At 39.4% G+C, this 24,348-nt stretch overlaps 1 protein-coding gene across 3 annotated transcripts in view; it reads right to left on the reverse strand.

The window, feature by feature from the left end:
• The window catches only part of LOC124776471 (barrier-to-autointegration factor-like), a 29,702-nt gene extending 10,279 nt beyond the window's left edge, over nucleotides 1-19,423 (reverse strand). The window contains exons 1-2 of one of the 3 annotated variants that reach the window (XM_047251484.1): nucleotides 19,268-19,423; nucleotides 19,039-19,170 (exon numbers count right to left, since the gene is read on the reverse strand). In XM_047251484.1, coding sequence (XP_047107440.1) covers nucleotides 19,039-19,164 — 126 coding nt within the window. In that variant the 5' untranslated portion in view covers nucleotides 19,165-19,170; nucleotides 19,268-19,423. Of the gene's footprint in view, nucleotides 1-19,038; nucleotides 19,181-19,267 lie in introns of all 3 variants that reach the window. The other 2 variants (XM_047251483.1, XM_047251485.1) reach the window with 2 other exon arrangements.
• Nucleotides 19,424-24,348: the final 4,925 nt, after the last annotated feature.

Genomic DNA, 24,348 nt, shown 5'->3' on the forward strand with positions numbered 1-24,348 from the left:
CTACTTTGATAGGAGCAAAGTGCAGTTTTCTACTTTTTAAAAAAACTTTCCCGACAAAGGGAGTATAATGTTAAACAAAAATTTTATACACAACAATGTGCAGCTTTCTTTTCTTCCTCGCGGCTGCTTTTAACAGAAAACAGGAAAGCTGTATTTATGGTTTATAGTCTTATGATTAGAGCACTACTGCAGAATCCAAGCCATCTGAAACTTTCTAACCCTACTCATTTCCAGATTAAAAATATGTGAAATCTATCACTGAAGCTACTGTCTTAGAACCAGCAGCTGCAGACGTCTCTCATACCCCAGTATATACCAATTTAGCCACTCATTTCAAGCAACTTGAATTCCCAATCAGGGGTTTGTTTGCAATGGCTCATGGTCAGAGAGGGAAAGGAGTGGGAATGGACATAGAGAAAGGGAAGGAAGAAATCGAGTGAGTGAGTGAGTGAGTGAGTGAGTGAGGGGGGGGAGGGGGGGGGAGGAAGAGTTGGACAGATGGAGGAGGAGGAGATGGATACAGAAGGGGGAAAGGGAGGTTAGGACATATATCCCATTCCAAAACATATTTAGCAATTGTGAAGCAATGCTGGGTTTGATAGTGTTGTGTACTCTGGAAGATTCTATATTTGTATAAGACTCAGCATTCTGGAAAATCTGATGTTTGTTTAAGTAACAACATTCTAGAATATTTAATATTTATATAAACAGCTACACTCTCCATCCAGGAGTTCAGTTCTGTTGTGGCTGTAGGTTCGTGTTCTAATGAATGTGGTTTAAATGCTAAGTGTTGTATTTCATTGGTAACACAGCTTTCGGATTTGGCGTTGATTGGGGTTACGACGTGACAGTCTTACAATAATTACAATTACCAAACATGTTACATACTACAATTTTTGCATTTTATATCTATTTTTACATTTATTATTTTGCAGCTGACATACTAATGGTTCATATTACAATCAGTGTCTTAAAAGCCACTGAATAAATATAAACAATTTTATATCAGAAAAGATTTCAATTTTGTGTTAAAAGATTTCAATTTTGTGTTAAAAGATTTCAATTTTGTGTTAAAAGATTTCAATTTTGTGTTAAAAGATTTCAATTTTGTGTTAAAAGATTTCAATTTTGTGTTAAAAGATTTCAATTTTGTGTTAAAAGATTTCAATTTTGTGTTAAAAGATTTCAATTTTGTGTTAAAAGATTTCAATTTTGTGTTAAAAGATTTCAATTTTGTGTTAAAAGATTTCAATTTTGTGTTAAAAGATTTCAATTTTGTGTTAAAAGATTTCAATTTTGTGTTAAAAGATTTTGGTACTCTGTTACAGCAAATCAAACCACTGATGTGTGGTCTTTGATCTGTCATTTTTAATGTTGTTCTCTGCTGGAAGTAGTTTTATTTTATCCTTGTGCTGTGATCGTGTACATCACTGCACTTGATAAGTTCAGTTTCTTGTCTCATAAAAAATGTAACTAATTAAAACTTACAGAGGAATGTGTTGTTAGTCTGTTAGCTGTTACATAGATCAAATTCATAATAAACGTTATGACGTGGAACGGGTCAATAGAACACTTATATACAACTAAATAAAAAAATATTTATATGGCTGCATACAGTCATTTTACAGTATTTTTAATTAAATGATTCTCTCTATTCAAGAATTCCTCTATGGTTAGAAGTATTTGTTAAGGTGAACCTTCAGTGTTCTACATTTGAAAACACTTCTGCCATCTGTCATACATTTTATTTCCATGGGTAAATTGTCACCCCTTTTTGCACCAAAGACAGATTCATTAAAAGCTAATGCAGATCATTTCTCCATCTAGTGTTGTACTTGTGAATATCTCTGTTAGACTCAAATTTACATGAATTGTTGATAACAAATTGTGTAAGTTAATAAATTTACTGTGGGGCTGTGGTTAAAACTCCCAGCTGCCTAAACAGATACCTGCAAGATGTAAGTATGTGAATGCCACACATAATTTCAATTCCTTTTTTTGTGCAATGAATATTTTTTGCCTATGTGAGAAGTTACTCCTTAATACATTCCCTTAAGATATTAATGCATGAAAATATGCAAAAATATATTAACTTAGTGATATATATATATCCCCAAAGTAGGCAGGTACTCTTATAGCAAAAGCAACTGAATCCAAATGTTTTAGAAGATGTGCTATACAGTTTTTCCAGTTTAAGTTTTCATCAATATGTGCACCCAAAAACAATTATCCACCTTGCATATTACTTCTTGTTGGTCTACTAGGTTGACAGGAGGAGGGGCATTTTTGATAGTACAAAACTTGGTGAACTACATTTTTTTCAAAGTTTAAAGCTAGCCCATTTGTGCAAAACCATTCAGTAACATTTACAAAAACATCATTTACTATTTCTCAGCTGCTGCTACTCTGCTTGACTTCACAATAATGTTGGTATCATCTGCGAACAGGACTAGTCTGCATCCTGAGTCAAACAAAATGACAGATCATTAACATAAAGCAGGAACAGAAGCGAGACCATGATCGAACTTTGTGGGACTCCCACTGTAATTTCTCTCAATGCAGATGATGTGACATCCCTCTCTGTACTACTCAAACAGTCTAAGGTAACTTTCTGTGTTCTATTTCTTAACTATAAGCTTAACCAAATATTTGCTGAACTATGTAATCAATAAAAACTTAATTTCTCTAATAGAACATTATAACTGACACAATCAAATACCTTCGGTAATTCAGAGAAGATCCTAAAGACCCCAATGGGTGATGTTTTATCATTCAAAGATATTGTTAAGTAGTTGTGCAGCATGAACACTACAGGACACGATTCCATATGGCATATGGCCTATCCTGTGTATAAGCATTAGTGTTCTTCTCTGTAACAGCAGTATTCTTTTCAAGTGGAGTTGCCCAGCCCCATAATTCAAACCTATACTCAAGTAAAGGGTAAACTGTTCCATAACATGTTTGGATAGGAACTATCTTTGTGAGCTAGCTAAGAAGATACAAGCCACCACTGACTTTTCCACATACAAAATTAATGTGTTTATTCACTGCAGATTTTCATCAATGTATACATCCAGAAATTCCCAGCTGCAAGTTTCTGTTGCCAAGATGTTATGCACATTATTTACATTGATGTGTTCAGAATTGTCTTTCCTGAAAGCCAATAATTGAAATTTGGTGACATTCACCTTGGGACCTGGCTGTTGATGTATTTATTTAATTCTGTTAGACCACTAGCAGCAAAATATTTTGACTTCTTACTCTCTCTACCAACAAAGACAAGTGGACCAATATAAATGCAATAGAGTACATCAGTGAAAGAAGTTTTTATGGCCACAGGAATTATTTGCTCCAATTCATTTACCAACACCTAACCATTTCCCCATATAAGGAAATGATAAAAGGAAATAAATCCATCATGTAAAAAAAACAGAAATACAAATTACAATAATTAATTTATGATCAGGAAGCCCTAGAACATTAAATTAAGCAGCAACAGCAGCATCTTACATAACAAATATGATAGGATATAGATGGAAGGATCAATTATTAAAGATACCTACACAAAAAGGAAAAGTACCGAAAGTAAGGAATGAAAAGAAAATCTCAAATTTAACAAAGCATCCACTACAGATATGGTAAATCAAAAATGTTACAAAATAGGATGAGTATGAAGATAACCAGCATAAGCATTCAAAGATTTTTGTTCTAGTCTGCATTGAAATAAATCAGAAAGACAGATACACTATGTGATTAAAAGTATCCAGACACCCTCAAAAACATATGTTTTTCATATTAGGTGCATTGTGCTGCCACCAACTGCCAGGTACTCCATATCAGCAACCTCAGTAGTAATTAGACATCATGAAGAGAGCAGAATTGGGCACTCCATGGAACTCACAGACTTCGAATGTGGTCAGGTGATTGGGTCTCACTTGTGTCATATGTCTGTACATGAGATTTCCACACTCCTAAACGTCCCTAGGTCCACTGTTTCCAATGTGATAGTGAAGTGGAAACGTGAAGAGACATGTACAGCACAAAAGCATACAGGCCAACCTCATCTGTTGACTGACAGAGACCGCCAACAGTTGAAGAGGGTCGTAATGCGTAATAGGTAGACATCTATCCAGATCGTCACACAGGAATTCCAAACTACATCAGGATCCACTGCAAGTACTATGACAGACGGGAGGTAAGAAAACTTTTATTTCATGGTTGAGCGGCTGCTCATAAGCCACACATCATGCCGGTAAATGCCAAATGACGCCTCGCCTGGTGTAAAGAGCGTAAACATTGGACTATTGAACAGTGGAAAAACATTGTGGGGTGACAAATCATGGTACACAATGTGGTGATCCAATGGCAGGGTGTGGGTATGGCAAATGCCCAGTGAACGTCATCTGTCAGCATGTGTACGGCCAACAGTAAAATTCGGAGGCAGTGGTGTTATGGTGTGGTCGTGTTTTTCATGGAGGGGGCTTGCACTCCTTGTTGTTCTGTGTGGCACAATCACAGCACAGGCCTACAGTGACATTTTAAGCAAGTTCTTGCTTCCCACTGTTGAAGAGCAATTTGGGGATGGCGATTGCATCTTTCAACATGATCGAGCACCTGTTCATAATGTATGGCCTGTGGTGGAGTGGTTACACAACAACATCCTTGTAATAGACGGGCCTGCATCCCTGTAATAGACTGGCCTGCACAGTCCTGACCTGGATCCCACGGAACACCTTTGGGATGTTTTGGAACGCCGACTTCATGCCAGGCTTCACCGACTGACATCGATACCTCCCCTCAGCGCAGCACTCCATGAAGAATGGGCTGCCATTCCCCCAGAAACCCTTTCCAGCACCCGATTGAATGTATACCTGCGAAAGTGGAAGCTACCATCAAGGCTAAGGGTGGGCCAACACCATACTGAATTCCAGCTGCCTGATGGAGGGCGCCACAAACTTTTAAGTCATTTTCAGCCAGGTGTCCAGATACTTTTGATCACATAGTGTACTTAACAATGTAAAAAAGTGACATTCTGAAGGTAATACCAGTTGAGGTGTATAAAGCCATTCGCAGTACAGAGAAAGGAAGAGGTTCCTGGAGGAAATGGTGCTTGACAAAATTATTTGTAGAATATCTTTGGAGGATGAACAGTTCCTCAAATCTGAAACACTAATGTAATTGTTTTGCATAACCAGAAAGGAGAGACCTCTCACACAAAAAAGAGATTACTAATCAAGTGGACAAACATGCTGCCTTCTGAAGAAATTATAGCACAGCACAATGGACCAAATGCTAGTAGTGAACAATACTAAAGAATGGAGAACTGAGTACAACATATCGCTTTGCATAGGATTGATACATTTTGAGATTTCTAACTCTGTTTCAACAAATCCCATATCAAAAGTGCTTGAGAAACAGGACATTGATTTAGCCTATGTTAATACACTGATAAGCCACAACATCATGATCACCTGCTTAACTGAGCATTGGTCCACCTTTCAAATTCTGCATGGCATGGATCTGACAAGTCCTTGTTAGGCTGCCAGAGATACAGAATATGGCAATAAATGTCTATGCACAGGTCACACAATTTCTGTAAATTACAGGTTGACTGTTTGGGGACACTGGGCTAGCATCCAATAGCATCCCAGATACTTCCATCAGGTTCAACTCAGGCAAATTTCATGGCCAGGAGACACAATGATTTCACCACTATGCTCCACAAACAATTATAGCACAATTTTGGCGTTGTCACGTGAACAGTAATACTGCTGGATGATGCTGTTGCTGCTGCTGGGAAAGACATCAAGTATGAAGAGGTGCAGATGGACCACAATAATGCTCACAATCCACAATTGTCATTGTGCCTTGATTACAAGCTCTGGAAAATGCCTCCCATTGAATAATTCTGCCCCCACTGGCCTTCATTCATGGAACAATGCATATTCCAAGCAGCCATTCTCCTGAATGACATGATATCCAAACAAAACCAACAATCTGGTGTAACAAGAAACATGATTTGTCTAGCCAGGTGCAATGTTACCAAAGATCCACAGTCCAATTTCAGTGATCCTCTACCTACTCTAATTGTAATGATGTCATTTGGCCAACATAGGAAAAGGCTACATAGAGGTTGTCTGCCAACCCATGTTCCATAATGTGAGCTGAACCATGTGATCTCACACTAGCATTGTACTCTTGTCGTCAGATCAAGCCACAACTTGCTGCAGGCATCTATGTCATTTTACAAAGCAGGTAAGTCTCCAATCTCCATGTTCTGTGATGAGGAGTGGACATCCAATACTTTATCACCTGACTGTAGCATTGTCCCACTTTCTATAGCGGCTCACAACAGAACCATGCAAACAACTGACCTCCTTCACAGTTTCCAAGATGCGTTTCCGGGCATCAGGCTGACACCGTAACAATCTGCCACCAGTCAAAGTCGCTTATGTCAGTGAATTTACCTGTCTGAGACCCATATTGTTGCTAGAATGATACCCCATTCATCTCTGCCCCATTTATATATTTTTCTTACAAGCCACGCAGCCACGACGTCACCAAGCAGTATTCAATTTAATTAATGGAAACGTTTTTACAGCTTTGTGATTAGCCTATTACAGTCTTCGGCTATGCCAAAATAATGGACCTTTGAAAGATCATCGCACTTTGTTTGACGGTGTTGTGCTCTAACACGGATTTCACAATTGTGTTGATTTTATTCTGCTTAAAGTCGGAATCATTAAAAAGTTAGCTTAGTAGCTGGGAGTACAGTCCACTGATTTCAAGGATGTAACATGTTAAACGACATGATTGCAGACAATACTATGAGAAAGAAAGTTGCTACTCACCATATAGCGGAGATGCTGAGTCGCAGATAGGCTCAACAAAAAGTGTTTCACACTTAAAGCTTTCGGCCAATGGTCTTTTGTCAACAATAGACACACATATGCACCAACTTTCCCTGCAATACATCCTACGTTCCCGTAACCCTCCTGACCTCAATCTTCGTTAGTCGCTGTCCTCACCCATCCAGCCCCTCCCTACTCCCATGCCAGCACTACACAGCTGTCATTCCACCACCACTGCCAGTCCTCTTTTTTCCCTCTCTCTGTGTTTCTGCTACTCTCCCCCCCCCCCCCCCCCCCCTCCCCAGCCCTCTGCCTAGCATTTCACTCCCTGCCATCCCCACCATACTAACTGCCCTCCTCCCCGCCCCAGCCTCTTCCTTACCCCCACCCAGTTGCCACTCCCATCACACACTGGTGCTGCTGCTCGAAGTGTGGTTGCAGCTATCTCAGACTGCAGTTTGTGTGTGTGTGTGTGTGTGTGTGTGTGTGTGTGTGTGTGGTGTTGTTGTTGACAAAGGCCATTGACCAAAAGCTTTAAGTGTGAAACTCTTTGTTGTGCCTATCTGCGACTCAGCATCTCTGCTATATAGTGAGCAGCAACTTTCCTTCCATAATATTGTTACATTCCATCCTGGATTTTCCACTGTATGATAGCAGACAAGGTGGTTAGAAAACAGTGAAATGCCATTACGCTGAAAAAGTGAATCCTGCTCTCCATCTGTGTCTGCCATATTGCTGAATCTTGATGAGGTGTTGATACTGCTGTGCTGCTTTTCAAAAGATAATAATAAATTAGTGTTGCTTAAGGCTGAAGCAATAAAGCTGGGAAGTCAGATGTTACTTTTCACAGATAAGTACATTAGCTAAATTAATATTTATGGTTGCAATATGTACTATACAGTTTGACTAAGTGACTTCAAATTGTTTATAGGATCCCACATGACAATGAAAAAGAAGCTTGTGGATCAAGGCATTACAATGAAAATATTGCAAAACCATTTGTATATAGCAGAATATTTTCTGATCATTTTTGCAAAGTTTACGTTGATTGAACATCATTGTCATGCGTTCATATCAGAGAACGGTGCAATGCCATGCATTTTCTCATCATTTGCGTCATACATGCAGAATGTAAGTTTCACAATATGTTACTTAAATTATTGTAATGTTTCAGAGTGTTGTGCACTTTTTGAAATTTTAAGTTTGGCTATTATTCATGTCGTGTTGGTATCCAATGTATCTGTACTGAGTAGTTTTGAGCTAATACAGGGAGTGAATATTGTGACTAAAAATAATTCTTTCAAAATTTTTAATCTTATGTGTTCCTGCATGTGTGCCCAGTGCTTGTTTGAAGATTTCCCTGCTTTCTTCAAAGCCATTGTACTCTGATTGTTAGCAATATGTATGGATAATGGAAAAAAGGTTAGGGTTAAAAAACTACTGTACAAAGGTGTTGTGAATCGGTTGGCATACGTAAACTTTTCCTATTTGGTTTTGTGCAGCTTTCTACAAACTTTCCTATGATTGTGTACAGTCCCTAAATGACATGAAGCCTACTGTGCTCAGTTCATACATACAATACCAGGAACAAAAATGATCTGCACAAGGACTTAAAAGCACTTACTTTAGTTCAAAAAGGGGTCCACTACTCAGGAACACTCATCTTCAATAATTTGCCAGCAAACATAAAAAATTTAGTTACAAATAAAGATCAGTTTAAAAGGAGCCTGAAAGACTTACTAGTGGCCAACTCCTACTCCATTGACGAATTTTTTAATAGAAACAAATGATGTATTGTATATATTCATACTATTAGTATTGTTTATATATGAATATAATAGAGGGAAACATTCCACGTGGGAAAAATATATCTAAAAAGAAAGATGATGAAACTTACCAAACAAAAGCGCTGGCAGGTCGATAGACACACAAACAAACACAAACATACACACAAAATTCTAGCTTTCGCAACCAATGGTTGCCTCGTCAGGAAAGAGGGAAGGAGAAGGGATGACAAAAGGATATGGGTTTTAAGGGAGAGGGTAAGGAGTCATTCCAATCCCGGGAGCGGAAAGACTTACCTTAGGGGGAAAAAAGGACAGGTATACACTCGCACACACACACATATCCATCCACACATACACAGACACAAGCAGACATTTTGTCATTTAGGTACTGTACACCTGTACACGTGTATACACACACACACACACACACACACACACACACACACACACACACACATAGAGATATATATACATATATATAGCGCTGGCACGTCGATAGACACACAAACACAAACAGACACACAAACACAAACAGACACACAAAATTCTAGCTTTCGCAACCAACGGTTGCCTAGTCAGGAAAGAGGGAAGGAGAGGGAAAGACGAAAGGATTTGGGTTTTAAGGGAGAGGGTAAGGAGTCATTCCAATCCCGGGAGCTGAAAGACTTACCTTAGGGGGAAAAAAAGGACGGGTATACACTCGCGCGCGCACACACACACATATCCATCCACACATGGATGGGTGTGTGTGTGTGTGTGTGTGTGTGTGTGTGTGTGTGTGTGTACCCGTCCTTTTGAAATCCTTTCGTCTTTCCCTCTCCTTCCCTCTTTCCTGACGAAGCAACCGTTGGTTGCTAAAGCTAGAATTTTGTTTGTATGTTTGTTTGTCTATCGATGTGCCAGTGCTTTCGTTCGGTAAGTCACATCATCTTTGTATTTAGATATATTTTTTTTTCCCCACGTGGAATGTTTCCTTCTCTCTCTCTCTCTCTCTCTCTCTCGCTCTCGTGTGAAAGCACCCACGTGATTTACCAACTGACCTGCCTACACTGTGATGCATTCTATGTGGGAATGACCAGCAACAAACTGTCCATTCGCATGAATGGACACAGGCAGACAGTGTTTGTTGGTAATGAGGATCACCCTGTGGCTGAACATGCCTTGGTGCACAGCCAGCACATCTTGGCACAGTGTTACACCGTCCGGGTTATCTGGATACTTCCCACCAACACCAACCTATCCAAACTCCGGAGATGGGAACTTGCCCTTCAGTATATCCTCTTCTCGTTATCCTCCAGGCCTCAATCTCCGCTAATTTCAAGTTGCCGCCACTCATACCTCACCTGTCTTTCAACAACTTCTTTGCCTCTACACTTCTGCCTTGACTGACATCTCTACCCAAACTCTTTGTCTTTAAATATGTCTGCTTGTGTCTGTGTATGTGCGGATGGATATATGTGTGTATGTGTGTGTGTGTGTGTGTGTGTGTGTGTGTGTGTGTGTGTGTGTGTGCGAGTGTATACCTGTCCTTTTTTCCCCCTAAGGTAAGTCTTTCCGCTCCCGGGATTGGAATGACTCCTTACCCTCACCCTTAAAACCCACTTCCTTCTGTCTTTCCCTCTCCTTCCCTCTTACCTGATGAGGCAACAGTTTGTTGCGAAAGCTTGAATTTTGTGTGTATGTTTGTGTTTGTTTGTGTGTCTATCGACCTGCCAGGGCTTTCGTTCGGTAAGTCACCTCATCTTTGTTTTTATATATAATTTTTCCCACGTGGAATGTTTCCCTCTATTATATTGATATCATTCATTTGAATCCAACAATTCCGTTTGTTATTGTCACTGTTGTATTTCGAAATCTTTTCTGTCGTCTTATTTTCCTCTTTCTGTTTTTGCCAGTAGTTTCACTTTGTATTCACCTTCTCCTTTTTACCGTAATCTGCTATACTATTTTATCCCGCCTATATATACTCAATAATATGTAACCCACTTCCAAACCATAACCAATTTTTTTTTTTTTTGCCACTTTCAGCACTACCGCCACTATAATATCCACCGTTTCTAGTTCACAAACAGTTCCTTTCACCTTTTAAACAACCATTTCGGCCAGTTCTAATAACTTTCGCTTTATTTCCATTTCCGTTTTTCCCACATCACTTATAATTTTTAGCCACTTCCCACAGGTTTTAACGTCATTATTTCTTCGTCAGACAATTGTTAGCCTCATTTTCATAATCTGCCACCACAAAACCACTCCTTTTAATATACTACACGCAGTTTTTTCGAAATTTTCCCGAATTTCTCCGTCCTTTTACATGTTTTGGCGGCAACACAACCACCTAACCTTTATGCACATCGTTGTCTACCAACCCGAGTCCTACATAGCCCAGCTGTAACCAACACCTTTTCGCCTTTTTTCATTCCAGATCTCCAGTTACTTTCCAGTTCACCTTTATCTCTCCCCATATATTTTTATTTTTCATTTTCATTTCATCTCATGTTACACTTTCCACCTTCTAATACAATGTCACCCTCACAACACCCCAACAACGACCCCATTAAGTTTTATTTACATTCCCTCCGCAAACATGCCTTCCCCCTAGCCAGATTACGCTCCCATATTCTATTTTCTCAGGCTTGTCTGACATTTGGCACTACCCCCAAAGGCCTCACACTTAAAGTTCCCATCTCTGGCTGCAACCCTTCCTTCCATCAGTCCCTATACCAGTTCCAAACTGAACAATCCATTGCCCTCACCCACCTAATCCTTCACCTACACATCAACTCAGCCAATGAACACACCCGTCAACTCCTATCCTTAATAAAAGTCCTTAATCCTTCCTCTCCCACATCCACACCGGCTGTTCAGAGCATCCTCCTACAGGCCAACCGTAAATTAGAACAGCATGCCACCCTCCACCTCAAAAAACTATCCAACCTCCTGATTTCCCACCTCCGGAAAGGCAACTCACTCACCCTTCACAACCTTTCCAGCAAACCTCAACCTCCTCTCATTGCACACAAACCCAGTCTCTCCCATCTACTCAATCTCCCACTTCCAGCTCCACTCCCTCCAAAACCTCAAAATTCCGATCAACACAATCTGGAACCACAACACCCTAATTCAGTAGTTAACCTTTCCTCCAAACCTCTCTCCCAATCCGAAACCTCTGTCCTATCCAAAGGCCTCACCTTCAGCCCCACTCCCAGATTCAACCAAACAGCCCTCGTCAAAGATTTACTGTCCTACACTCGTACTCTCTGCTGGAAATATCACTTTGCCACGAAGAAAAATGATCCTAATCCTACTCCTAATGATCCAACTCCCCAAGACACCATCCAAATTGAACCCTGTCTGGAACAGTTCCATCCTCCGTCACAGCGGGACCCACCTCCTCTTCCTCAAAATCACCCTCTCCAAACCTTCCAGGAATTTCTGACTTCCAGCCTTGCATCTCAATCCTTCTTAAAAAACCTTAATCCTACACCCAACATCACCACTGCTAAAGCCCAGGCTATCCGTGATCTGAAGGCTGACCGATCCATCGTCATTCTTCCGGCGGACAAGGGTTCCACGACCGTGGTACTTGATCGTCGGGAGTATGTTTCGTAGATCAACACCTTCAACCCATTACATGCAGTCTCCCATCCTTCATCAACGACACCAACCACTTCCTTGAACGCCTGGAATCCTTACCCAATCTGTTACCCCCGGAAACCATCCTTGTAACCATTGATGCCACTTCCTTATACACAAATATTCCACACGTCCAGGGCCTCGCTGCGATGGAGCATTTCCTTTCACGCCGATCACCTGCCACCCTACCTAAAACCTCTTTCCTCATTACCTTAGCCAGCTTCATCCTGACCCACAACTTCTTCACTTTTGAAGGCCAGACATACCAACAATTAAAGGGAACAGCCATGGGTACCAGGATGGCCCCCTCGTACGCCAACCTATTCATGGGTTGCTTAGAGGAAGCCGCCTTGGTTACCCAAGTCTGCCAACCCAAAGTTTGGTACAGATTTATTGATGACATCTTCATGATCTGGACTCACAGTGAAGAAGAACTCCAGAATTTCCTCTCCAACCTCAACTCCTTTGGTTCCATCAGATTCACCTGGTCCTACTCCAAATCCCATGCCACTTTCCTTGACGTTGACCTCCACCTGTCCAATGGCCAACTTCACACGTCCGTCCACATCAAACCCACCAACAAGCAACAGTACCTCCATTATGACAGCTGCCACCCATTCCACATCAAACGGTCCCTTCCCTACAGCCTAGGTCTTCGTGGCAAACGAATCTGCTCCAGTCCGGAATCCCTGAATCATTACACCAACAACCTGACAACAGCTTTCGCATCCCGCAACTACCCTCCCAACCTGGTACAGAAGCAAATAACCAGAGCCACTTCCTCATCCCCTCAAACCCAGAATCCCCCACAGAAGAACCACAAAAGTGCCCCACTTGTGACAGGATACTTTCTGGGACTGGACCAGACTCTGAATGTGGCTCTCCAGCAGGGATACGACTTCCTCAAATCCTGCCCTGAAATGAGATCCATCCTTCATGAAATCCTCCCCATTCCGCCAAGAGTGTCTTTCCGCCGTCCACCTAACCTTCGTAACTTGTTAGTTCATCCCTATGAAATCCCCAAACCACCTTCCCTACCCTCTGGCTCCTATCCTTGTAACCGCCCCCGATACAAAACCTGTCCCATGCACCCTCCCACCACCACCACCTACTCCAGTCCTGTAACCCGGAAAGTGTACACAATCAAAGGCAGAGACACGTGTGAAAGCACCCACGTGATTTACCAACTGACCTGCCTACACTGTGATGCATTCTATGTGGGAATGACCAGCAACAAACTGTCCATTCGCATGAATGGACACAGGCAGACAGTGTTTGTTGGTAATGAGGATCACCCTGTGGCTAAACATGCCTTGGTGCACAGCCAGCACATCTTGGCACAGTGTTACACCATCCGGGTTATCTGGATACTTCCCACCAACACCAACTTATCCGAACTCCGGAGATGGGAACTTGCCCTTCAGTATATCCTCTCTTCTCGTTATCCTCCAGGCCTCAATCTCCGCTAATTTCAAGTTGCCGCCACTCATACCTCACCCGTCTTTCAACAACTTCTTTGCCTCTACACTTCTGCCTCGACTGACATCTCTACCCAAACTCTTTGTCTTTAAATATGTCTGCTTGTGTCTGTATGTGTGGATGGATGTGTGTGTGTGTGTGTGCGCACGAGTATATACCTGTCCTCTTTTCCCCCTAAGGTAAGTCTTTCCGCTCCCGGGATTGGAATGACTCCTTACCCTCACCCTTAAAACCCACTTCCTTCCGTCTTTCCCTCTCCTTCCCTCTTTTCTGATGAGGCAACAGTTTGTTGCGAAAGCTTGAATTTTGTGTGTATGTTTGTGTGTCTATCGACCTGCCAGCACTTTCGTTCGGTAAGTCACCTCATCCTAGGTTTTATATATAATTTTTCCCACGTGGAATATATATATATATATATATATATATATATATATATATATATATATATATATATAAAAAGAAAGATGATGAAACTTACCAAACAAAAGCGCTGGCAGGTCGATAGACACACAAACAAACACAAACATACACACAAAATTCTAGCTTTCGCAACCAATGGTTGCCTCGTCAGGAAAGAGGGAAGGAGAAGTTCCCTCTTTCCTGACGAGGCAACCATTGGTTGCGAAAGCTAGAATTTTGTGTGTATGTTTGTGTTTGTTTGTGTGTCTATCGACCTGCCAGCGCTTTTGTTTGGTAAGTTTCATCATCTTTCTTTTTAGATATATTTTTCCCACGTGGAATGTTTCCCTCTATTATATATATATATAAAAATAGAGGGAAACAAGGCTCAACTAAATCTCTAAAAACTAATGCAGTAATTTTCAACTTTTTCAATACATCTTTACTTCATGTGTGCTCCACATTAGTTCTTGTTAGCTGCAAGTCTACACATGTCAAGTGTCATTGTACTTTTATGATAAAGTTTTTAGAATAACTTTCAATGGAAAAGCCCCCTCAGTCTGTCTTATATTTTAGGCCTATGATATGACTAAGCTCAGATGAACACTCTTTTATTAACTTTGTTGATATGTTATCATAACCACTAGAATGCTTTGATTTCAAGGACTTTATGATGGATTCTATTTCTTTGGGTGAAGTAAATGCCTATTCTATTTTACTGAGATTGCTTGTGTGCACTTTTCTCAGATATTCCATTGCATTATTTACTGAACCTGACAACCCCATGCTATCAGTAACAGGGACACATACTTGTTTAAATGGTTTGCAACACAACATGCGTTTGTTACCAAGGTTTCATTTATTTTTAGAATTATTTGTTCCTCCTCATTTCTGGTCCTATCTGTCTCTGACTTAACTATATCCCATATTGTTTTTATTTTTGCTTGGTGTATTTATCTTCTCATAATGCAGTTGTTTAGATTTATGGATAACCTCCTTCAATATTTTGTAGAAATTTTTGTAATGAGCTATAGTGCTGGTATCAAAGGTGTCCTTACACATCAGATAGAGTTTCCTATTTGTCTCACATGATATCTTTATCCTTTGTGAGATTCATGGTTTCTTATAGACTTCTGTTTCATTTGAGTTACCTTCAGGGAAAAACAGTTTTCAAATAAGGTGCTAACTTTATTAATGAACGTTTTGTATTTTCTATTTGTGTCTTGGATGCTGTAAACATCCATCCAATTAATTTCTTTGAGTAATCTCCTAAATTTCTCAGTTTTTGACTGTTTTATTGGCCTTCTGGACTCAGTTCTGATAGATGTTTTATCCTGACAATTTTCAAAATTTAATGTTAGGTGTTGCATGTCATGGTCAGATAGCCCATTTACTTCTGATTTTGGAATGTGGCTTAGTTGCCTAGAATTGTCTATAAAGATATTATCAATGGCAGTCTTAGAACATTTGTATACCCTAGTTGGGAAATTTAGAGTAAAAATTAAATGGAATGACAATGTAACTGATTTTAGTAACTGTTCACTGACAGTGTTTTTCAGGACATCTACATTAAAATCACCAGCAACCACTAGTACTTTATTATTTTAATTTTAGATGAGACAATAAATCTTCAAGATCGTTTATAAACAGATTGAAATTTCCTGAAGGTACTCTGTATATGGCTACTATTATAAAGGACATGTTATGAAATTCTATCTCTGTTGCACAGTCATGCTTCTAAGTGCTGCTCTAATCAAAATTTATTACTGTCAATATTCTTAAATTTAAAACTGTTTTTAACAAATGTGGCAACTCTTCCTGTCTCCATATTTTGTCTAGATAAGTAAGAGGCTAACAAATTCTTTAAGGTTTAACATATCTAGAACAGTGGTCACATGATGTTCAGAGAGGCAGATTATATCAACTGGGTTCGATGACTAATTCATCAATTCACATAAGTAGTTCTTAATTTTACTTCTAAGCCCTTGAATATTTTGATGCACACTAAAGATAGTTGGCATTCCACATTTACCAAGATGAAATCTGGTGGAAATAAAATTTCTGCTGATTGCTGTAAATTTTTAAACAACAGCTGTGTTCGCTGATCCAATATGCCAGGATTATGCTGTTTGATTTCTTTCTCAAACTGAAGGTTTGCTCCGATCTTTATTTCTCTCAGAACTTGACTTTGTTCTGTCCTACCTACCCTAAAAAAAGGTGCTGCTCCAACACCTATGACCACTGGTATATTACCACTCCCTCTCATGTTTCCTGCTATTAGCCCAACCAGTTTACACTTCCCCATCCTGTTGAGGAGTAGGCCATGCCTCGTATAATCCACCTACATGAGCAGTAAATGATTAAGATTTTACTCTGCACCATTGTGGAATTTGTATATTGTAAAGGTCAATTTGTCTCATAGTATTTATTGTATTTTATTATCTTTGTAACACTTGTACTGGTTTAGTGGTATAAGTTTAGTAATGTCATTTACTTCCAGTGTAATGACTTGCATACATAATTTTAAAAGTTTTGCATTTATTTTGTGGGAATATCTTGCAATTACCATTGCATGATAAATTTAAAACAGTTAAAAAGCTGATAGTTGGCTTCCAATTTAATGTATTGTGAAACTGAATAAAATACTTTCTTTTAGATACAAAGGTCATTGGTTAATATACCAGTATGATGTTTGAATGTGGCTTGAAATTATGCTAAAAATTGTATTTCTGCAGCTGGAAAAATTTTGTCATGGAATGTGAAATAAAGATATGGTGACAAAGTACTGGATCTATTTGTTTTTGTAAATAAAATGATTATCTAAGTGCACACTTCAGCAATTATTTTTACAGATTTCATTGCCGACCATACGATCACCTATAAACATTAAGAAAAATATACTAATGTGTGTATTTCTAACAATGCAAAACTAAAGAAAGTGGCCTATTTCTGTAGCTGCCTTATAACTTCAAATTTAATTTTCATACACATAATAGCTAAATATATATGCCATAGTAGGTTTAAAGTTCAATTAAAATTGTAACTGAAATTCTTATCCTGATTAGGCCTATCCAAAACTGAAGAAAAATGGCCTATACACTGATGGTGCTTAAAAAAACACCCACAGCAAAAACAAAAAGAATTTATGTGATATTGCCATAAAATTTACTTCAGAAAGAAAACTTCTTGGTATGGAAGGTAAACCGATAATTTTCATACAATTTCGCTTTGTTCCTAACAGAAACCGTCCGTCAGCGCAATGCCAAAATTCAATATATCTGACCGAGAAATGATTAAAACGGTCTTGTTTTGTGTATACTGCGACCTACTACTGTTGAAATTTCGATTTTACTTAAACCAGGAACAAAATGACCGGCTGTTTCGCCGCGATGCATCCCATGCTCGGCTAATGGCGTTAAAGGAGGTGTGGGGGAAATTAGTGTTTAACGTTCCGTCGACAACGAGGTCATTAGAGACGGAGCACAAGCTCGGGTTAGGGAAGAGTGGAGAAGGAAATCGGCCGTGCCCTTTAAAAGGAACCATCCCGGCATTTGCCTGAAGCGATTTAGGGAAATCCCGGGCTTGAACCGTCGTCCTCCCGAATGAGAGTCCATTGTGCTACCACTGCGCCACCTCGCTCGGTCGGTAAATGGCGTTAAAAATGTATGACGCGCGTATTCACAAACGAAAGCACACCATTTCAAACCACATACTCAGAACTGTTCATTCAAACGCTTCTTCTGGAATCTGCAGCAATACTGCCTTGACCACATAGAAACCGTCGCCTCAGTGCCGAAAATCATATTAATAGTATATCTGGTAGAGAGATGATTAAAAAGGTCTTTTTTGTGTATAATCTGAGTTAGTATTGCTGACACTTCGACCTCACTTTAAATAGGAATAAAACGATCAGCTGTTTTGCCACGATGTACATCTTGCTTGTTGAGTGAGAATCGGCATTAAAAAATTTAGTTTTCAATTGCCTGATTATCATTATACATTCACGAAAGTATACTGTTTCGAATTACATACTCAAACCTGTCAATTCAATGCATCAACGATATGAAGGTAGGTTTAACGCTGCTTAAACGGAGACTGGCTTCAACTGAAGTCTGTGCTCGGCGTAGATAACGCCATTTCCCCAGTATTCTATTCTTATAAATACCCGAGTGCTAATTCTGTTTCTGTTACTACTGTAATTTACCCTGTTTAAATGAATTTGAAACAAAATAACTGTCAATTTTTAAAACTACAAGCAGAGTAAACATTTAACTTATGCTGAATGATACTATCTGCTCTTACCGTATGTGCAGTGGGAATGTAACAAATAAGACATTCTATTTCATAGTCACTTCTCCCTAGTTTCATGAAGAACCATTCTTCTGGATATTTCTCTTCAAATGAATACTTACTCTTTAGAATTTTCTTCACGTGAAATAAACAGTTTAATAACAAATTAACCACGATACGAGTCAGACAGAGAATCTGAGAACCACGATGTTGTAAAGCTTAAATTAGACTGAGAGAAAAGACAATAATGGAAACTTCGCAGCTTTCCCGCGTACTAATACTCCTTTACAGACTTCGTAAACTGAGGCAATGACACCTTTCGTTGTTTAGCTTAACAGCCGGGAGTCGACACACAGATCAACGATAGAATTTGGAGAAAAAATTGATAATATTAGATAATTTCTCTGAGTTCCGAAATCCAGGGCAAACTGCCGCCCCGAAAGTATTTTTCGGGACACCGATTTCATTAAGCTGAAATGGGGACTGTCCAGCAAAACTGCGACATCTGGCAACCCTAAGCCCACTCCGTAACATTTCCTAAATTCCGAGTAGAGGTTAAGAAGCAAACCTATTCCAATACCAGTCTAAATTAACTTTACCTTGTCATAGCCCATTCTCTGAAATCTGCCGCCTATTGCTTCTCCGACTCCTGCTAACTCAGTTACAGGTTTGTTTCCCATAGGTTCAGCAACAAAGTTCCTGTGTTTCTGTGAAGTGCTCGACATGGTAACCTGTAATTAACTAATACACTTAACACATACAGTACTCGAGATTCAATATTTTAACAGTATACAAACATATGAATGTAGGTACAAGAAAGAAATGCACTTGCAAAAATTGATGACTCCTCAGGAACACGACTGATATTTCGAACTACAACTCCTTGGAGCTCTACTCAGAACTGAGACGTGGCACTACTTCTGATTTCCTACCGCTACAGCTCTGACACGCCCGATCACCAACATGACAATCTACAGGGTCGCCAAAATGAAACTTGATCAGAAAATATTAATAAATTTGACGCAAGAAGAGCTAATCACGTAAGTGAACATGAGAAGTATTACGTATACAAGTTGCTGGAAATGGTCATCGTTGCATTTACTACACGGTCCGTTTCTTAGTTAAATTGCGTATCATGAAAATGAACGCCTGGACTAGTGTTGTTGTGGACAACCTGTTTACGTATCGTCAAATGCAGATCGCGACAGAACGGCTGCATTCCGTTGTGGGCTGCAGTTCACAATCGAGAGTTGGGTCTCGACTGTGGAGTCGTGAGCTAGCGTGTAGTTCGATTCATACTTGACGGAACGGAAAGAGACGGAACGTAGCGTCAAAACAGTCCGCATTGCATTTCAAATAGAGTCAGTCACACAGGCCATCAACGGAACAGAATATCACCATCGAAATTTCTCAGGAAGAATGTTTTGACGTTGACGTTGATAAAAAAATGTGATGGAGCGACGATGTCGTCGTCTGCTAACATTGGAGGCGCTTACTGATGCTATAGTGGTGGATTTTGTACTTAGTCTGTATTTTGTTTCCGTTCTTTTCATGACACCTTGTGAAGATTTCATGAGGACTTTGATATCTCTCCCTTGAATATTCTTACAGAAAAGAGGCCAAATATCTGAAAGCGGAAAATTATACTACCAAATTGATGAAACAATGTTTCCTACATATTAAAAATAGCCCTTTTTTCACTGTGAAAAAGCTCAATTGGAAAGTCTCTCTTTAGGAAGCAAAATACTGTTGTTTGTGACGTTCGAAAAGAAAAAAATCAGTGGATAAGGTAAAAAGACTCCACATGTTGCCTGCAGAAACACTGTTTGTGTGTTCGTATGTATATATTTCCTCTGTAAAATAAATGTCGGTGTTCTGGAATGTTGTACAACACTTTCATGTGCGTTTATTCCGTCAACCTAAAAGTATAAACAACACAGTGGCGTCAAACGAACTCATAATGGACATTCAGTTCGTAAACAAGCAGTGAATTACTTTCGAATAACAACAGCCGAGTTCGAGTACTTGTAGATCTGCGACTCGACGTCTGTTAAAAAAAATCGGATACTCACATTATACATACAGTCCTGACTTGAGTGAAACTGAAAGCGACACTTCAATATTCGATATATGGCGCTTATCTGTCACCTTTTCTATGTTTATGGCCCGTTCTCGAAAGTGCAATTTATGATACCCTAAACACTCATCAAAAAACTAATAATTTCACTCTTACATGTCACTTCAGCTAAATAAGACGAAATATTTAAGTTATCCTGCACCGAATTTTGGAGTTATGCTTCTTGCAATTGCACTGACACTTATATTGTTGGTGATTTCCCTCACTAACAGTTACACTGCAAGTGAAATTACATTGCCACCAAGAAAGTGTTACTTCCTTTCTCAAATCCATTGATCAATTATTTAAGAGCAATGAAGTTACCATATACTTTCACCACATAAATTAACCATTATTTTGTGCTCATAACTGCAATGTCAAAACTTGTAACTGCCAGCAACCTTTAATATAGAAAGTTAATATTAAGTTCCTCTTAAAATACAATGTTTTCATGGTTCAGGGCACATGCAGTCTAGAGTAGCAGAGTTGTTTGATAGTCACTATTCAGAATTAACTCATACTCCACATCATTTTGTAGTCGTCATAGCTGTGTATTTGCCATACAGCATAAAATGATCAATTATTCATTTTGGCTCAAGTATAGCAATAGCAATATTTTCATCAGACTTTCACAACTGTCTCCGTCGTATTTTAAAGAAAATGGAGGAATATTTTTCTAAATGGAAACAGAATAAAGCAATAAGTTATTTAAATAGGCTGTACTTTATTATTTACAGCTACAGAAATTAGTCTTTTTGAAAGACAGTTCAACCTGCAGAAGGTCCACTCTTATACGATTTTAACTGTTTATGGTGAAGGTTGCTGTACGCAGTGCGAATGCTTCTTGTTTAAAAGTTTGTTGTGAAGGTTGATGTACACAATGCAAATGCTTTTTGTTTTAGTTGTTGCAATATGTAAACCACAACTGTGGGCCATTTTTCTCCATACCATTCCCAGATTCAACAAATTCTTGATGTTTGTCTTTGTAGCATCCGTTTTCGTCTTTCCATAAACAAGGTCACTATTTGTATATTATAATAAGCAATTCAATTTTTGCTAACAATCATTTCATAGACTTTTGAAGACTGCGAAATACACACATGGTAAAATTACTGACACAAAAATCAAAACGTTGTGATTCCATTTCAAAATTCAGCTATAAGATGGCAGCCAAAAGGTGCTATTCCATGGTGGAAGAAGGAAAGTGGCATCACAAAGTTCATGCAACTTTAATTTCTGTGGCATAGCTTAAAGTCGAATTGCACAAGAAGCACCACAGGAATGGGGGTGTTTGCACAGGCAACTGCAGTGAAACCACTTCAGTGGCTGTCAAGTGGTACTATTTTTGTAGCATGTGGAAACCAAGCTTTATGTACACTGTAGGTAATTTTGTTCTCTGTCCAGGTATTGTAAAACAGAAATAATTATTATCTGTCTGTTTTGTGGGAGCATATCCAAAGAAAAATATCGAGTCCTGATGCTACCAGCGCAAAATCTCACAAAAAAACGCCATAAAGTAAAACCACCAGACTCAAAGGAATGGACTGCAAAGTCATTGTCAAATTGTTATGTAATGTCAGTACTAGCTGCAGATTGTCATTCAACCATTATAGCTTGTGTGTACTTAATACGATGGAACCAGACTATACAAACACTCCCTCAAAGAATTAAAGTTAGCTTCATTGATATCAGCCACAAGAGACGGAGATAAATATATGGCTTTTTCGATCGTTCTGACCTTGCAGTTCAAAATAACTTGCAGAGAACAAACAACAGAGTAATCTCATAAACATGCACAAACTAAGTGGCTTGGTCCCCTCCCTCAAATCAACCATCCAACCAACCTATTAACAACATGCATGGAAGATACAAGAAAATAAAAAGCATAATCAAAGACTAACAAAACCAACACACAAGCATACAGTAAAAACGCACACGCCAGACACAATACGACACTTCGTAACTGCGTGATGTTTCCACATATTCACTGCAGAGGAAATGTTGCGACAGGATCACTTTGCATAGTCAAGTGGCAAATGTTGAAAGTGAGCATACGAAACATCATCCATGATGCAGAAGGTCGGGATATAGCATCAGAATTATGGAGCTAGAAACGATAAAGTTTCTTACTCCACAATTTAATAGCGAATGTTCTTGATAAAGTTTGGATGGCAAACTCTTGAAGCGTAAAGCAATAGTTTAAGTATCATGAATGTTTATTTCCCCGAGTTTGTTTGCAACGCTCTGAGCTAAGCAAGTGACATTAAAATGATGTGGCCAAACATTTAGAGTGTATGTTGACACCTTGATCGGCGAATACAAATCGAGTTGACATGAAAGTAGCTTATGCCAGCTTAAGCCAGCCAGTGACGTTTGGGTGCAGTCTTTCAGGAGTCTGTGTGAAGACGGAGTGGCTACTGACTAACAATATAACCATGTTGTCAACACATGGATAAATCATTAAGTCTTCTGTTGTATTCTAATCAACTATACTATGTCTGTTGATTCATCCACAGTAAAATATCCACGCAATTTGTGTCTAGGGTTAGCATCTTTGATTAGTACTCAAAATGTCCTCAGTCCCAGGTTCTAAATCCACTACTGCTTAAATTTTGACCAATAATCAGAATGGGCGGCCAAAGACTTTCGGCATACGAAGTCATCCTCATTCTTCCAACAGAGAATATGGGCTTGGGACAGGGAATAAGAAAGGAGAAAGGCTAATTGAGTTCTGTAATAAATTTCAGCTAGTGACAGTGATTACCCGGTTGAAAAATCACAAGAGGAGGAGGTCTTCTTGGAATAAGCCAGGTGATATGGGAAGATTTGAGCTAGATTACATCATGGCCAGACAGAGATTCCGAAATCAGATACTGGTTTGTAAGGTGTACCCTGGAGTAGACTCAGATCACAATATAGTAGTGAGAAGAATAGGCTGAAGTTTAAGAGATCAGTCATGAAAACTCAGTACGCAAAGAAGTGGGATACTGAAGTACTAAGGAATGATTAGATCTGCTTGAAGTTCTCTAAGTCTACAGATACAGTAATAAGGAACAGCTCAGAAGGTAGTACAGTTGAAGAGGAATGCACATCTCTAAAAAGGGCAATCACAGAAGTTGGAAAGGAAACCATAGGTACAAAGACGGTAACCGCCAAAAAACAGAAGAAACACCTCAGATGATCGATGAAAGAAGGAAGTACAAAAATGTTTTGGGAAATTCAGGAATACAGAAACACAAGTATCTGAGGAACGAAATAAATAAGAAGTGCAGGGAAGATAAGGCAAAACAGCTGCATGAAATCAATTTCATCAGTTTCTGACTTTTGGTGTAATATGTGACCTACGATTAGCAAGCTTTCCATTTCATTTGACAAAACAACTATACACTACATGATCTTTCCAGTGGAGCCACATAATGGCTAAGTAACAATACCTGAATGCATGAAATCTTACAGCTGCATACACCTTCTGACATAGATGAATCTTCATCAGGTTTGATTCTGTGGGGATTTTTGTCCTACATGTGAATCTTCTATCAAGTGGTGCCTCAGTTCCAACAGAAAAAACAGCGACCTCAAGTATTTGAAAGCAATCGTCATCCTTGTATCTCCTCTGTCCACAGTTGCCACCAAAACATCCTTGTTCTTCCACCCACCATCCTTGTTCTTCCTTCCATGATAGTTGTTAGTACCTACATGTGCAACCAATTACAAGTTACAAGAACCTGACAACAAAAACAAAAGCTGAAGACAGACAAATACTTATCTGTAGATACTGATGCATGATGCACAG

The sequence above is a fragment of the Schistocerca piceifrons genome, chromosome 2, assembly GCF_021461385.2.
Source record: "Schistocerca piceifrons isolate TAMUIC-IGC-003096 chromosome 2, iqSchPice1.1, whole genome shotgun sequence".
Classification (NCBI taxonomy): Eukaryota; Metazoa; Arthropoda; class Insecta; order Orthoptera; family Acrididae; genus Schistocerca; species Schistocerca piceifrons.